Source organism: Cryptomeria japonica, chromosome 1, assembly GCF_030272615.1.
Source record: "Cryptomeria japonica chromosome 1, Sugi_1.0, whole genome shotgun sequence".
Taxonomy (NCBI): domain Eukaryota; kingdom Viridiplantae; phylum Streptophyta; class Pinopsida; order Cupressales; family Cupressaceae; genus Cryptomeria; species Cryptomeria japonica.
In genome coordinates, this window is record NC_081405.1 from 23697426 (window position 1) to 23714791 (window position 17366).

The 17366-nt window shown below is 38.0% G+C and overlaps 2 protein-coding genes across 4 annotated transcripts in view; both read left to right on the plus strand.

The window, feature by feature from the left end:
• Positions 1–459: 459 nt before the first annotated feature.
• The window catches only part of LOC131038906 (uncharacterized), a 77958-nt gene continuing 61051 nt past the window's right edge, over positions 460–17366 (plus strand). The window contains exons 1-2 of one of the 3 annotated variants that reach the window (XM_057971481.2): positions 460–874; positions 1782–2008. In XM_057971481.2, the coding sequence (XP_057827464.2) occupies positions 495–874; positions 1782–2008 (607 nt within the window). In that variant the 5' untranslated portion in view covers positions 460–494. The remainder of the gene's footprint in view (positions 875–1781; positions 2009–17366) is intronic. The other 2 variants (XM_057971479.2, XM_057971482.2) reach the window with 2 other exon arrangements.
• LOC131038907 (uncharacterized) lies at positions 4348–7463 on the plus strand. Its single transcript, XM_059218572.1, has 5 exons — positions 4348–5148; positions 5261–5559; positions 5669–6066; positions 6194–6606; positions 6717–7463. The coding sequence occupies exons 1-4, from the start codon at positions 4418–4420 to the stop codon at positions 6416–6418; spliced, it is 1653 nt and encodes a 550-aa protein (XP_059074555.1). The 5' UTR covers positions 4348–4417; the 3' UTR covers positions 6419–6606; positions 6717–7463.

The window sequence follows — 17366 nt, forward strand, 5'->3', positions numbered from 1 at the left end:
CCTGAATAGCTTTTGATTGGAGCTATGGAAGACCAAGAGTCACCAGCTTAGAATTCCACTTCAGATGTCCCTATTGAAAATTGAACTTGGGTCTCCATAGTGAGAACCCAATGTTTTAACCGGTTAAACTTGAACATTTTAAATTATCATTTAATGATGTCAATATTTTATTATTATTACTACAATTCACAAATTCCAACTTTAATAAAAAACATTAAGACAGTAATGTGATGCATATGCGTCTCCCAATGTTTTAACCAGTTAAACTTGAACATTTTAAATTATCATTTAATGATGTCAATATTTTATTATTATTACTACAATTCACAAATTCCAACTTCAATAATTCACAAATTCCAACTTCAATAAAAAACATTAGGACAGTAATGTGATGCATATGCGTCTCTTGTTTAAAGTGCGGAAGTATAAAATATAACTGCCATTCTGTCGGCTGAAGATCTGCTGTACTAAAAAATGGAAGAAATTCAATTGAAATGTTATGGAACGCGAAGTGTACTCCGCCTAAGAAACTGGTGGGGTTGTACTTATGTAAAAGCAAGCACCTTACAGTGTTGTTCGAAAGCAAAATCTGTGAGATGGAGGCGTCCTCTTGTTTTCGGCATTTTTGTGGCACTCCAGCCAAAACTTGTTATCCCAATGGAGTACCGAGTTGCTCTCAACTCCGGAATAGAGTATCGCTCAGCACACCTCTAAAAATGTATGCGCCCCTAAAATTGAAGGACGCGAACAGTAGGGTGCTCGGATTTGCACGCAGATTTGAAACGAAAGCGCAACTGAATTTGCCTCTGATCGCGCCAACAAATCACTGGGGCACATGGTCTATCTTGCTTACAACCGGAGCATTTGGCATCTGGTACAAAACCCTAACCTTAAACCTCAATAACTTCCTTATCTTCATTTGGTTTAGCAAATCATGGAGTAAGAAGTTTTGCCAAATACTCTGGGACTACTAAAGCCAAACGGCCTCCCAACATTATCATCATTTCAGGAAGGGATTTCATACAGAATTCAATTTTAAGAATCTGATCATTGATGTCCTTGCGTCTTTTGCAAGAGATTCCTCCAAACCTTGGTGATCCTTGTTGGGCAAATAGGTCCCTCTAGCATTAGATAGGATACCTGCTTTCGAGCAGAGACACATTAATAACATTACTGCAACCAAATGTGTATCTAGGGTCTCACTTCACACCTTTGGTTTTCCCTGTCTGCTCCGTGCAGATTTCCCAAATCCTGGGCACGCTTGAACATATTGCGGCTTAAAATGCAGAGTCTGGATTTTCGAAACCAGTTATTTACAAAGGAGACATTTGATCATCCCTCGCCTTGCTGCTCGTTTCCTTTTAACAGTTTCGCCTTGTAGATGAACTTAGGTTCTGTTTTACATTTATCATTGCCTCCACCACCTCCTCCAGGAAAATGCTCCTTGCGCATGCATAAATCGGAGTGCAAGGACTACGCTAAAACGGCCAATGAATTGTAGTCTTTTTTAATACATGAATTTATTAATGATTTATAGAGAAACACACATTTTGTTGTCAATACATGTATATTTTGGCAATTCTAACAGGTTTATTCAAGTTTTACATGAATACTTGTTCAAATCTTTAATTTTGAAAATCAACCAATTGGTGAATCTAATTTTTGAATTTCATGAAAAATTTGTCAGTTGACCCCAAAAATAGCCAGCAAAAATACTTGCTTCAAATTCTGAATTCTAGTATTACTGAGAGAATTCATTCTTGTCTGGATTTCAATGCAAGGTCAGAGAAGACAAAGATTGGAAGTGCACTGAGCGGAGCATTGGTGAGCACGCTTGTGGCACTTGCAGCCAGCAATTTGGGGCTAGTGGCATATGAGGCTCCTGCATATCAAGTGGTAAATCAATATTTACTCCCGTTGGCAGTGCCCCTGTTGCTGTTCAAAGCTGACATGCGTCGAGTCATAGCTTTGACTGGTCGTTTATTGATAGCCTTTTGTATTGGATCAGGTGATCCTGTCAATAGATTCAATACCGTTTGATCATTTGGACATGATATTTTTGGTTATGATTTTAATATTAGGATTTAACAGCGTAGTTTTGAGTCAAACTTATTGGCTCATATTTCATGAGTAATAGTTTGGTTCAATTACATATTTGTAGCATATAAATTTTACTTGATTCTGAAATCTATTTTTAATGGATTTACATTATTTTGTAAATAAGAATTACTAGGATTTTTCAAATATAGAAATATTTAATAGTCATCTCTAATTTAAAGTTAATATTTAAAAAACCATTTTTGGGCATGTTAAGTCCCAGTGACACGAACTTCACTGTTTTTCCTTTGATCCGTTATCAATCCCTATTGTCAAAGGAAAAAAAGACTGTCTAATATTGGAAACTGGTGGATCCTACAAATGAACAAATAGAAGATATGTTCACAAAGCCTTTGGATTGACTTAGGAAATTCAGATGACTTCTAGAAGTGAAGCAAAAGTTGAGTTAAGAAGTTCACAAGACTTTTAGGAGTGAAGCAAAAGTGAATGAGAAACAACAAATAAACCTTGGATCACAAGGGGGGTATGCTAACATCATTGATCCAAAGTATGATAGGTTTGTTTTTGTCGGTGCAGTTATGCATTTATTATACCATAGGTCATGCTTACCTGGGTAGTTTGTTTACTTTGTTTCAGCTATGTATTTATTATTCTATAGGTCAAGCTTATTTGTGTAGTTTGTTTATTAGGTTTAGTTATGCTTGTCCTTTTTGGAGTGTGAGGTATCACCACTTCTATAGGAGTTCCAGTCCGTTTTTGGAGTTAAAGGTGTTGCATCATTCCTTGGGAATTACACTTCTTCAAGGGCATGCTGTCATCTGTGTTTTGTCGAATTTTCTATAAATGTGACATCATTGCATTTATTCTTCACACTTTTATGAATGAAATAGCTAGATTTATTCATTGTGTGTTGTAGTCATTGCTTTTGTATTTTGAAGCTATCATTTCTTTGAGAAAATAGGTTATTATAAATAGCTTTAAGGCATTTGTTCTTGGGTAGAGATTGCCTATGAGATCACCAAATTAGACAACTTTTCTAGAAGGCCCATTTTCATCTCTAATTTAGGCCATATAAAATGCAAATTGGGAGAAAGAGAAAATAATAGGTATAAATGTTTACATACACACATACACTTAATCAATTATTTTTGGTTCCTATCTCTGAATTCATTTTTCTAAGACCTGATTGAAATAAAGACTGAAAACTTAGGATCTTTACAATTAATCAATTATTTTTGTCAAGCAGAAATTTTAGAAAACAATCATAGATAGGAACGTACCTTCTGGTCTCATATTTACTATGCTCCTATAGATATTTAATTATCTCCAAAATACTAGTAGTAAGAAGTTTGTTTTTGTTGATATTTAGATAGGCAATGATACTCTCCCAAAAATAGAATCAAAGTTATCTCCATAGATTGAGAGCATATGAATAGCTATGTGTATTATATTTATTAGTGAGTTTGGGCATTTCTGAATAAATTCTTTACAGCCCGCTTATGAATATTTGAGGTTCTTAATGGCTTATAACTCTTATCCATACCAAGCATCTCTTAATTGATGATTGGTTGTGTTCAACCCAACAATAAGAATAATAACTCTAGTTGAAGTCTCAACCCGAAGTTTGGACATTCACTTGGTAAAGTCACTATTTCTATAGCTAGTGTTCATTTGATTGTCAACCCAGGGACGTAATACTTGAAATGGATCTGCACTATATATGCACTAAGTTCTTGCAACCATAGATGACACACTCACTGAAAACTCGGCGAGTGACAAAAACTCGTCGAGTTTTTGGACTTGACGAGTAGTAATGACTTCTACTCGCTAGGAAAACTCGCCGAGTTTTAACCAAAAACTCGCTCGCGTTCCCTTATCAACCGAAAACGACATAAAATGCATTCATTTTTTGTTTTTCAATATGGTTTTGGGCTGAGAAGGGGGAAACTCACTTGGAAGGGCTTGCAAGGTGATTTGGAGTGATTATTGAGTGATTCCAAGTGGATTTGAAGGGAAAATCAAATTCCAGGTAAGTTTTTTAATTTTTTTTTAATGCTTTTTTAAAACAATTTGTTTATTTTTTGTTGCATTTAGATTGATTACAAATGATTCCTAGGTAGTCTAAATCATTTCTAAGTTATTTACACAAGATTTAACACAAGTTTTGTTGAATTTTCACAAATTTTTTGAAGAATCTAGTTTTAAAAAAAAAATTCAAACCCTACTTTTAAAAAAAAAACTTCGAATGATGTCTAAATTTATTTAAACTAATGTAGATAGTTTGCTTAGTGCTAAATTGTTTAACTAAAATGTTAATTTTTTTTTCACTTTGTATGTGTAGGTTAAGTAAGCATTAATCATGGCAAGGGAGCAATGGCCACTAGATCCATGCCCATCTGGATATATAGGCACCCGTCCTAGAGGTGCTAGAGATGGGGCATGGAGGTATGCCTATGAGGGACCTGATTCTGGGTCAATTATATGCATAAAGTGTGAGAGAATACTTCATGGAGGCATCAACCGCCTCAAATACCACCTTGCAGGAATAGATAGGTATGATGCTAGAGCATGCTCTGGGACCAGCGAAGAAATAAAAAGACAAACGAATGCCCTACTTGCAGCTGGGGAAGAGAAGAAATTGCAAAGGGAGAGGGCAAAGCTAGCCATGAGATCAGCCATAGCTGAATCTCAAGGTGTTTCTATTGACCTTGAAGAGGAAGAAGAAGCACTTGAGGGCATAGTGGGCTCTCGGCGTGGCCCACGTATTTGCAAACCCACCATCACCTCGCCCATTGCTTCTACTTCGTCTAGTAGAGTACCTGGCACTGTTCCACTTCCATCACAACGATCAGGGTCGATAGGTGATTATTTTGTGCCCAGGAACACACCTGGAGCACAACCATCATTAGAGGCCACTGGATGGAATAAGGAGGTACATGAGAAAACTGACATTGCAGTAGTTGATTTTTGGTACTTCAACAACATTGCATTTAATGTGGCGGAGAATGCTTATTGGCTGAATTTGGTGACTGCTATGATAGTTGCAGGAAAGGGGTACAAGGCCCCTTCTCGTAGGGATTTGAGTGGGAGGTTAGTAAATTACTCCATAGTCCACTTGATTTCATTTTTAATTATTTTTTAGATTTCTTGTTTATTAAATCAAAATTGTGTACTAAGACCTAATTTCACTTTGCACTTACAGGTTGCTCACAAATGCAGTTGCTAGGGCAAGAGAAGTGATGGAGGATCAAAAAATTGAATGGGCAAATTATGGCTGCACCATTCTTTCTGATGGGTGGATAGATGGCAAGAACCGCACCATCATCAATTTTTTGGTCGCTTGTAAGGACAATGTAGTGTTCTTGAAATCTGTTGATGCCTCCAACAAGGTGAAAAATGTAGAAACATTGGCTGGAATGTTGGAGCATGTCATCATAGAGGTGGGGGTAGAGAATGTGGTGCAAATCATCACAGATAATGCAACAGCATATGTGTCAGCAGGTAGAATCCTTTTGAATTATCACTTTTAGGCATTAGCAATATTTTTATTTGTTGTGGGCTTTGTTTTACTTGGTTGCATATTTCTTAAGAATAAATTCTTCTTTTGCAGGAAGAATCCTCCAAGAGAGGCACCCCACTCTTTTTTGGACACCTTGTGCAACACATGTCCTTGACCTTCTTTTGGAGGACATAGGAAAACTTGATTGGGTGACTCTAGTTGTGGATGATGCAAGGAGGATCACTAAATATATTTACAATCACCCTTGGGTCCTAAATTTGATGAGACAACACACCCAAGGGAAATATTTGGTGAGAGCTGGTGTCACAAGGTTTGCAACGATTTTCCTGACGTTGCAAAGCATTCTTGCTGCATTGACTTCTTTGAAACAAATGTTTGTGAGTGGAGAATGGCTTAACTCACCTTATTCAAAGAAGCCTGAAGGAGAGGCTGTCGCATGCATAGTCTTTGACAGCCAATTTGCACAAAGGGCTGCAGAGATTGTGAAGGTTGTTACTAACTGCAAAATTATAATTTTTAAATTTTAGTTATTCTTGATTCAAGTCTCTCATTACTAATTTGTAACTTCATTATTTAAATTTTGATCTTTTTGTAATTTGTATTTTTCAATTGTAGGTGTCAAAGCCCTTGGTTCGAGTTCTTCACTTGGTGGATGGGGATAAAACCCCAATGGGATATCTTTATGAGGCCATGGATAGGGTCAAGGAGTCTATCAAAAATTACTACAAGGGGGATAGGCTCAAATTTGATCCCATTTGGGAAATTGTTGATAGGAGGTGGAACAATCAGCTCCACCAACCCATTCATGCAGCAGGGTACTTCCTTCAACCCTCGTTTTAGGTTCGGGGGTTCTTACTCAGATTCGAATGGAGAAGTCATGGAGGGCCTCAGTACATGCATTGAGAGGATGGTACCTGATGTTGAGGAGAGAGACCTCATTGTGAGTGAGCTCCAAAATTATGAGGGAGGAAGGGGTAAGCTATTCTCTTTAGAGCTGGCTAGGAGAGGAAGAACCACTCAAACCCCAGGTATAACATTTGCCATTTGGATTTTGGGATCTAAAGACTAAAATGATTGATAAATTATGTTTTCTCTTTTCTCTTTGCTTTCTAACTTTTCCATTTTATTTATTTTGCAGATGCTTGGTGGCAAAATTGGGGTGGAAACACCCCACATCTCAAAAAGTTTGCCTTCAGAGTCTTATGTCAGCCTTGTAGTTCATCCAATTGTGAGCGCAATTGGAGCTTATTTGAAGCAATCCACACGAAGAAGAGGAGCAAGTTAGCGCAAAAACGGCTCAATGACCTTGTCTACATGCGATATAATCTTCGATTGCGCGTAAAGAAGGTAGAGGAACTAGAAGGTGGTCCAATTGACTTGGATGATATAGATCCTTACAGTGATTGGACATCACAGGAGCAACCTCCATTGTTTTTCGACACTGACATCATTGATTTGGAGAGGCAGGCTATGGAGGAGGGGGGTGGATTTGGTTTCAGGCTGGATGACATTGAGGAGGATGAGGATGAGGATGATGATTCATTGCTAGTGCCAGAGGCAGGTGGAGACATAGCTTCATCCAGGATGGAGGATGAGTCTCAATCAACCATACTGAGCGAGGAGGCACAGTCACGCCCAGTCCCATAGCAGACTTATGCGACTAGACAGTCTAGACCCTCTAGTTCTACCTCTCCCCAAGTTTTTGCTAGAGTTGGGAAGAGGAAGTTGTAATTGTAATTTGTAATGATGTATTTACTTTTGTTTTTACAAAAACTATTTAGTAATTTACTATTTTGCTTCCAGGCTTCCAGCCATCAACATTCCTCATGAGGATGCGATTTTGTAGACACTTTGCATTTAAATATTTCTAGAATCAGCTTGTTTCTTTTTTGTTATCATTTATTGACTCATTGGATGCATCTTCTCATTAAATTTTGCAAAAAAAATGCATTTTTTACTAAGTTTAAGTGTGTTTTTAAGTTGCCGAGTTTTTCTCGAGTTTTCGCCGAGTTTTTTTCCCAGGGGCTTGGCGAGTCGAGTCGAGTCACGAGTAGTTCAACTATGCCTGCAACAACTACTCTGCATTACTGTAGCAACTAACATTATGCGGAAAAGATAAGCAAGAATTGAAACTATTGAAAGGCTACAGGAAAACTTTTGCATAAATTCATAAAACAATACTGGCTAAGTTCAATGTTGATAAACAAAAATTACTCTGTTTTGGTTTGGCTGTAGGAACAGTTAGTGGATCTGTTTCCAGTGGCTGCAAGAACAGTCAATGCAAGAATGTCTACTGCAGCTAGGGAAAGAAAACTAATCTTAACAATTGCACAGGAACACTCACCAAGTGGGCCCCCTTGGGTAAGTGATTCCAGGCTTCCCAAAAACAACTCTAAATGCTCAGAATAACATATTTTTATTCATCATTCTTTGGAAGTCATTACATGATTCAATATGAAAAGAAACTCAAAAAACACTTGTGAAAAATCCTTTGCTCTGCTTTTTTTCCCTTCTCTTTCTATCTAACCTTGAGAGGAGATAAAGAGCTTATTTTTAAAAGAAATCATCTACTGTAGACAACACAAATCACGCCGAAGAGAAGAGGCAGATAATTGATCGAGAAAGGAGATAGCTAGAGTTATGCTACAGGAAATGCGGATCTAAACCGAACCACAGTCATAACATACTGTGGCGGTATTTACAACTTCAATGTCCACTTAAGTTAGACATCGGTAGTATCGCTTGATTGCGTCTCGTATGCCGTTCCTTATGTTTTTCAGCATTTTTGTTGTTCGATCCTTTAGTCATCTTCTTGAGTATCTCTTCCTGCAACTGACGTGATAGGCTAGCTTCCACCGCAACATCATTTATTCTCTGCATTTCAAAAAGAAATAACATACAAGAACATACATACGTATTTTATTTAATCAGGACATCTATTAATTTCACATATGATATTGCCCTAAACAATCCGCATGGCAACAAGAATAAATGACATGGCTGCAGGAATAAACTGGCAAAGACAAAACATGCTTTAATAGGTTTAGACTAACATCTGAAATACATATAGTAAACTTTTGAAACATCATTACTACTATGGAAATCAAAGTACGACAAAAGCTCAAGAGTTGTTCTAAGGATAAAAATATGACAATGTCTCAACTCATCATGCCCCCCAACTTTAAGATCTTGCTGATCCTCCAGCAAGAGGAAAATTTCTGATTCTTGCACTAACTCTTAGGTCACCAATGGTTCCTTGACTTGTTCCTCTTGAAGCTAAATTCCAGTAAAATCCTTTAATCTTTTCCAACCTGGACCATCTGGCTTCTTCTATAACTGCTTCATAGGGCTTATCTGTAGTCTTACATCCCAATGGTGACCACATAAGAATAAGAGGTTGAAAGATCAACGGTAACCAGTTATTGGTCTTCTCTCTGCCCAGTTGTATATATTTGGGGGCTCTTTGCATAGCTGCCTGGAAATTTGGCAGTGAATGAGGCTCTCCCTGCTTCAATTCTTCTGGCAAGTTATTCGAGCGCTAAGTTAAACCATCTATTGCAGCTGTACTATCAGTCTGAACTAAGTGCTCATATGCTTGGTATATTTCTTCCCTCATCGGCAGTACTAGATTCCTAACATCATGCCTTACCAGTAATTTCTGCCATTCATAATAAAGAACTCTTGGCTCTTTTGCTTCCTTTCTCAATGGCAATGGACAATCAAATTCAAAATCCTTGTATGCTCTGGCTTGTGCCCCCATGCTGATCTCATTTTGAATCCATGACATTAAAGCTTTTATATGGATATCACCAATATATAGCAAAGGATTCCACTCACTATCTGAAGCTACAACATAGTTATGTAAATAAAATTCACATAACAAATTTTTCACAGCTGCTGGAGAAGTCTGGTAAGCATCATAAAATTTCTCAAGGGTTTCTAAAGAGGGGCTAAGGTCCCTGACAATGCGGTTCAATTTGAAATTCAAATATTGCTCCCTTAAATGCATAGCATAAACCCTTGGTGGTGCCCTACATTGCATCAATTCGGGGACCATACTAGTGATTGTATCAATTTTAGCCTTTAATTCTTCAATTTTGTTATCCCTATTTTCAATTTCTCTTTGCTGTTTGTCAATAATCCCTTGCAACCTAGCCCTCTCTATTTCCCATTGTCTATAAAATGTGAACACAATAGATAAACTGCTTAGGGATGATGGAGGTCTAATAGGTGTTACCTGAGGCCGTAAAATCTCTTCAACAGGTTCCTTAAGCTGCTCTGCCACATATGCAAGATTTGATAGTCTATCTACATCATCTTCCTTCTGGATTTCAACATCTGTAGGGCTCCCTTCTTCTGATGTTTCCACTAAAATAACCTTTGCCGGATCACCTGCTGGACGAGCCTTCTGGGTCTTACTCGGAGTTCTTTTCACATAAACCTTTGGAATGGCTGCGGGAATGGTTTCTACCTGTGGCTTTGCTGCAAGAGTTTTTCTTTTTGACCTACGCCTCTTGGCCGCAGGAGAAACTCGAGTTGCATGCGGCTGAACCATAGGTTCTTCATCTGCATCAATTATTTCCAATTCCTTCCCTTTTCTTTTAGAAGATGGTGATTCTCTTTGAAGAGAAGTGGAGGGTTGCTCCACATTTGTCTCAACCATCTGTTCTTCCATAATAACCACAACTCTTTCAGTGACGAGCAATTCGTTCTCTGCAGACACTATAGGAGAAGAGGGTTCTTCAATATTTTCTTCTTCAACTGGTGGATCATCTGCAACAGGAGCATTTTCAACCCTAAACTGCAATATGTCTTCAAATACCCCCCATTCCATCTGTGAAACATCTCTAAGAGAATGTTCTACAAGCAATTTAATCAAACTAGGATGGCTGACAGAACGATTTCCATTTTTCCGTGTTTCTTCGACACTTATGGAAATGAGGTGGTATAGAAAATTGGGGACATTCACTCTCCGGCCATGCCATAGATGACTAAGCAATTTAAAATGTGGTTAATGTAGATTTGAATACCTCCCTTTGCAAGTAATGTATTTCATTACATATAAAGCTACCTGGGGCCACTCTACTGGTAGGGAAACCCTCCTGGTTCCTTGCTTGTCCACCATTAGAGGTCCATCTGCCGGAAGTGTAAACTTTGCTATGGCGGTTCTGGCGTCTTTTGATTTTGGAAACAATTCTCCTTGCTGCGGCAACCCTGTAACTTCAGCTATCCGTTGCTCTGTAGCAATGACTCTTAATCCTTTAACAATAGCCTCTCCTTCGTTGAATGAATGCATAAACTCTACGGCAATTTCTTCATTATAATCCCTGATTTTTCAGAAAGTAAACAATCCAACCATGCTGCCTAAAATAATGCTCACAAAGAGCGTCCTGCAGCAACGCATCATGGATTGTTGGTTCATGGCGGATTGGATCTCCACCCATTTCTTACTCTGTTAGTATAGCAAACTCTGCAGCTGAGAAACAGAGAACCAAAATATCCTACAGACTGAAAATTGAAAATTCCATACATATGTCCAAATTTGACGGCAAAGTTTATTACTTCCTTGTGTCAAAGAATATCTTGTTAAAGAAATGATGGCAAGCAATCAAATCAAGGTACCGAAAAGGACGAATAATTACCAATTTTGGAAATCGAACCATAAAACACCCCCCCAAACTTAACTTAGCACGTGTCCACACAAGCTAACAAGGTTTAGGGGAGTGTACGCGGATTTAGGAAAGACAATAATCATAATGAAATCATAAATGCGTAATTAAAATAAAATACAATATGTACATACCTGCAGTCGTACGAAAAGGAAGGCGAAATGAAATGAAATGACAGATAAGAAAATGAGATGGGATGACGTGGATGGAAATTTTATTTATGGAGAAGAATATTTCCATAAGACATGGAAATATTTTTGTGAAATGACGCAAGAAGAATAATGAAGCGGCAAACATGTTCACTGCAGTGGCTGCAAGAACCTTACCTCCATTACTTTGGTCAATTGTTGAAGGAACTTGATCAGTGGCTGCAGGAACCTGATCAGTTGCTGCAGGAACCTGTGTTTGATCCTTCTTAGCAAATTGCTGCAGGAACTCCTCTTTATTGGCCGGCTTATGATAAAGACGCAATCGGTGACCATTCACCAAAAGCTTAAACCGAACTGGGTCAATTGTGGTCAAACGAACAACTCCATTATTGAAAACTTCCTCAATCTCATATGGACCTAACCATCTGGTTTGCAACTTTCCCATGGTATCTTTATATCTTGAGTCATACAATAGTGCCCAGTCACCGGATTTGAACTTTTTCTCTTTGATATATTTATCATGCCACTTTGCTCTTTGATTTTGTATCAGTTCTGTCTGCTGGACAGCCATTTTTCTCATTTCATCCAAAGCATTCAATTGTTGAATACGTTCCTTTTGTGCTTCAGCAAGTGTCATATTTAATTGCAAAGCTGTCCTCAGAGTTTTATGCTCAAATTCAATAGGCATCATTGCTGCTTTTCCATAAACCATCTCAAAAGGTGTAAAGCCAATTGGTGTTTTCCAAGTTGTTTTGTATGCCCAAATTGCTTCTGAAAGCCTATGAGACTAGTCTTTTTTATGAACAGATACTGTTTTGGTAAGAATAGCCTCAAACTCCCTATTTGTAACCTCTACCTGTCCATTAGCTTGTGGATGATATGGAGTAGATTTTGTGTGCCTTATATTGTATTCATTGACCAAGGCTGCAATCAATGTTGAAGTAAATTGTGGGCCTTGGTCTGATACAATTTCTCTTGGTACTCCATATTTTGTAAATATCTCCTCATAAAGAAACTCAACCACCTTATTATCTCTTGCATGTGTCATGGCACGAGCTTCCACCCATTTTGTTACATAATTTGTACATACCAAAATGTAGGATTTGCCATTAGAAGGCGGATCAATTGGGCCAACAAAATCTAATCCCCATTTATCAAACAATGCAACTAATATTTGTGGATATAATGACATCTCATTAGATTTAGTAGGTCTCCCCATGCGCTGGCATCTGTCACATTTTCTTGTATACTGTGCTGCATCCTTATATAATGTGGGCCAATAATATCCTGTATTGAGTATTTTGAGTGCTATTCTCTTAGTAGCAAAATGTCCTCCGCACAGCTCATCATGACATGCATGCAGGATATCATATGTTTCATCTTCTCTTACACATCTTCTCATGACTTGGTCAGGTCCAGTATAAAACAAACAGTCAACAATCCATGAGAAGTTAAAGCTTTTTTCTACTAACAACCTTCTTTCTTTAGGAGAGAAATGAAGTGGCATTTTAGCAGTAGCTAAATAGCTGGCAATATCAACATACCAGGGAGTGTGGGCTTGTATAAGGAATAGATGTTCATCCGGAAAAGCATCATCTATTGCTGTAGAATCTTCCTGTAACTGAAGTCTTGAAAGATAATCTGCAACCACATTGGACTTACCTTGTTTATCTACAACTGCGATATCAAATTCCTGCATCAACAATAACTAGCGAGCTAATCTACTAGTAATTGAAGGCTTATTCATGAGATATCTGATTGCGGTATGATCAGTATGTACAAATATGGGATATCCTGTGATATAGTGCCTGAATTTGTTGAGTGCATATATAACGGCTAACATTTCCTTTTCAGTGACTGTATAATTCAACTCAGGCCCCTGCAAGTTCTTGCTAATATAATATATTACACTTTCCAAGTTATCAATCTTCTGTCCTAATACTGCTCCTATTGCATAATCAGATGCATCTGTATGAATTTGAAATGGTAAAGACCAATTTGGACCTTTAAGAACTGGTGCTTGGGTCAAAGCATGCTTAAGCTTCAAGAAAGCTTCATTGCATGAAGAGGTCCATTTAAATTTCATATCCTTGGTAAGTAGTGAATATAAGGGACTTGCAATTTTGCTGAAATTTTTGATAAACCTTTTATAGTATCCAGCATGACCAAGGAAATTTCTTACATCTTTTTGCTTCACCGGTGCATTGATATGTTGAGTGACTTCAATCTTTGCTGGGTCAACCTGTATTCCTTTTATAGAGATATGATGACCAAGGACTATTCCTTCCTGCATCATGATGAAGCACTTCTCACTGTTTAATGATAAACTATAGTCCTCACATCACTGCAAAACTTTTTTCAGGTTCCCCAATGCTTGTTCAAATTCAGAACCATAAGTTGTAAAGTCATCCATATAGATTTCCATGATGTCTTGAGAAATATCAGAAAAGATACTGATCACTGCTCTTTGAAAAGTGGCTGGAGCATTATACAATCCAAAAGGAAGAATAGAATATGCATATGTGCCCCAAGGACAAGTAAATGTTGTCTTTTCTTGGTCCTCCTGGGCTATCTGAATCTGATTGTAACCACTGAATCCATCAAGAAATGAAAAATATATTTTCCTAGCCAAAGAGTCCAATACCTGATCCACAAATGGTAATGGAAAATGATCTTTTCTTGTTGCTAAGTTCAAAGCTCTATAATCAACACATACCCTCCATTTTCCTCCTTTCTTAGGAACTATTACCAAAGGTGATACCCATTGGCTATCAAAGATAGGATAGATAAATCCAGCCTTTAACAACTTCTGCAATTCTTCTTTAACTATTTCTTTTAATGCAGGATTAATTCGTCTTTGTGGTTGTCTGAGTGGGTAACTTTCTTCTTTTATATAGATACGGTGGGTGCAAACCGTTGGATCTATTCCATGCATATCCTTGTAATCCCATGCAAAGGCATTTTTATGACATTTAAGCAAGTCCACAAGTGCCTCCTTTTGAGTATCTGAAAGATCACTATTGATATTCAAACATTTATTCAAATCAACTTCTATTTTGATAGTAAGATCAATCTGGGATATATCAGAAAAATGAGAAGTAGAGACTTCCTGCGGCAACAGAGTATGCAATATATCAGTGGCTGCAGGAAAGTCTGAATCTGCAACATTTGGTACCAACTCCTGCAATTGCTGTTCTTGTGTCAACTTATTTGTCAGAATTTTATAAAGAATTGAGTCTTCATCATGTAATTGCATGAATGGCCCTCGGTTAATCATCATAAGGTGATTAATAGAGTCAACTCCCTCAGATTCTTCTTCCAAAGTAGGCCAAACTGCTGCTTGTTGATCAAAGTGGGGCTGTGCAGGAGAATACAAAGCTAATGTTTTTGTAGAGTTCCCATTTGAAATAGTCATATCTTCTGATCTACATCCAATATATACATCAGTCGTGGCAAACCAAGGTCTTCCCAAAATCACCAGATATCCTCCCAGTGTTGCCTTTGGAGACAAAATCATAAAGTCTGCAGGGTATTCCCAGGAATCCAAAATAACCACCACATCTTCAATCATACCATCAGGTCGCACTGTAGAGCTATCAGCAAGCTGTAAAACCATGGGTGTAGGCCTTAGACTATTGATTTCAAGCTGTTTCATTACTTCTCTTGTCATCACATTAATGACTGCCCCTAAATCAACTAAAACATTCCTTATCTGGCTGCCATTAATGACTATACTTACAACAAGACTACTTGGATCAGAATATTTTGGAATTGAAACCTTGCCTAACATAATATCTGTTAGTTGACCCATAACATACACTGTTTGTGGATCCTTCTTCTTCCTGCCAGGTTTTTTTAGACATGCTTCTCTAAGTGCCTTACTGTATATAGGAACATCTTTTATTGCTTTCAACAATGGAATTTTAACACAAACATGTTTCGGTTGATCTATGATATCAAAACCTTGCTCTTGTTCTGTGAGAACTTCCTTTTCTTGCAATCTCTGGGGAAATGGTGGTAATCTCTGCTTCTGAGGTATCGTGTCTATTGGATTAGAAATTTCTTGTTCTTCTTGTACCTCAGTAATAACTGGAGGAGATGGATTAGGCAGAGTTGTCCCAGATCGTAGGTGAATATCACTTATGGATAAAGAATAGGCTGGGTATTGATTAAGATCAGTTGAATAAGCTTGTTGTTGTTGCTGAGATTTAATATTAGGATTTGGCATTGGCTGAGTGGGCAACTGCGTTGGTTTAGGTGGGATAACAGTGGCTGTAGGAGGAGGCATTATTGCAGGCTGTTGTGGCTGCTGAATAGGTTGTTGATAACCAGAAGATTGGGTAGTCCATGGTTGACTCCCCCTCCATTGAGGAGTAGGTTGCCAATTCCCTTGAAACTGGCTCTCTTGGCTCTGAGGTGGATACCAATTTCCCTGTGGCTGCTGCCACTGTGGCATTTGATTAGCAAAATGTTGTCCTTGGCCTTGAGAACCATACCAGTTTTGATAATTACCAAAATTTTGAGCATATGGTGATTGCCATTGATTATTTGGTACATAAGAATTTCCATTATAACCAGAAAAAGAAAGTGGATCCGGAGGCATACCTTGTCTTTGGAAATTTGGCCTTCTTTGAGGGACATAGAAAACTTGCTCATCCTCACCTTGTATTGGCTTGAAGTCAGGAACCTCAACATTTGCAACCATTTTACATCTGCAATCCTTTTTCCGTTGTCTACAATGAGGGCAAAATTCTTTAAGAAATGCATCAACTTCTTATGTTTCTTCTTAGTTGAGAGTGTATCCAATTGAGTAGCCATATTGTTTATAATGTCCTCCTTAAAATCTTTCAACAAATGGCTAAGTTCCATTCGAGAAACTCCAGTACCAGATGCTGATGAAGGTGCTCCTGGCTTGAAACGCCTGTTCTTTTTAGAAGCAGATCTGGAATACTTCTTACAAATTTGTCCTATTTCAGTCCACGTGGACTGTGTAATGTCACCTCCTCCCATAAGATGTAAATAATCAATGTGTTGATCACTGGTTCCCCTCCAAAATATCAACTTGAGGGAATCTTTGTTTAGAGTACTATGCTTGGACTTTTTGACACTAAACAGAAACCTCTCCAGATAATCTTCAAGACTTTCATCTTCTTTCTGTGTCATTCTAAAGATATCATCCCCATGACGATCAATGCCTCTACAATACTCTTTATATTTTGCAAGAAACAATCGTTTCATCTCATCCCATGTATTGATTGTGCTACTACCCAAGCTCATAAACCATCTTAGAGATGATTCCTTCAAGGTGGCAGGAAATATTTTGAGTCTATGGGCATCTGTAGTATAATCAAAACTCATACAGAGAAAATCAAATTCAAATAGAAATGTGTCTGGATCCTCTGTCACCAATCCATAGAATTTAGGGAGGGAAAAATCTAAAATGTTCTTGAGATTAGCATTATCATGCTAATCAGATATGGGGAACTCAAACATTGGGTCCAAAGGTGGTGGTGGATTATTTCCACCTGGAGGTGGGTTTCCTTGCATTGGACTTGTGGGGGGAGTTACTATATGAAATTCCTCTTCTGGGGGTCCAAAGAGGAATTGAAGACTGCCTTCTAGAAATTCATATTCAGGGTGGTTCAAATTCTCCGGGGTTTGATAAAGTTCAGCAAAAGGATTTATATCTGAAGAATTAATTTCTGCATGATTAGGATGACTGGGCAGAAATCTACCTAGAACATCTCTTCTTCGCCTATGCATGCAGATTCATGAAATTTTTCGAAGAATCAGGTATGCCAGAAAAACAATTAACTGAAAACTGAAAAAAACAATAACCATAACAGGTTCTTAGTTTGACACCATCCCCGGCAATGACGCAAAAAATGTACAACCCAACAATAAGAATAATAACTCTAGTTGAAGTCTCAACCCGAAGTTTGGACATTCACTTGGTAAAGTCACTATTTC

What these genes read in the sequence shown, in the direction of transcription:
- LOC131038907 (XM_059218572.1), top strand. Translation starts at nt 4,418, where the DNA reads ATGGCAAGGGAGCAATGGCCACTAGATCCATGCCCATCTGGATATATA. An exon ending in CGTAGGGATTTGAGTGGGAG is followed by an intron (nt 5,149 to 5,260) that starts GTTAGTAAATTA and finishes TTGCACTTACAG; the next exon opens with GTTGCTCACAAATGCAGTTG. An exon ending in AACAGCATATGTGTCAGCAG is followed by an intron (nt 5,560 to 5,668) that starts GTAGAATCCTTT and finishes CTTCTTTTGCAG; the next exon opens with GAAGAATCCTCCAAGAGAGG.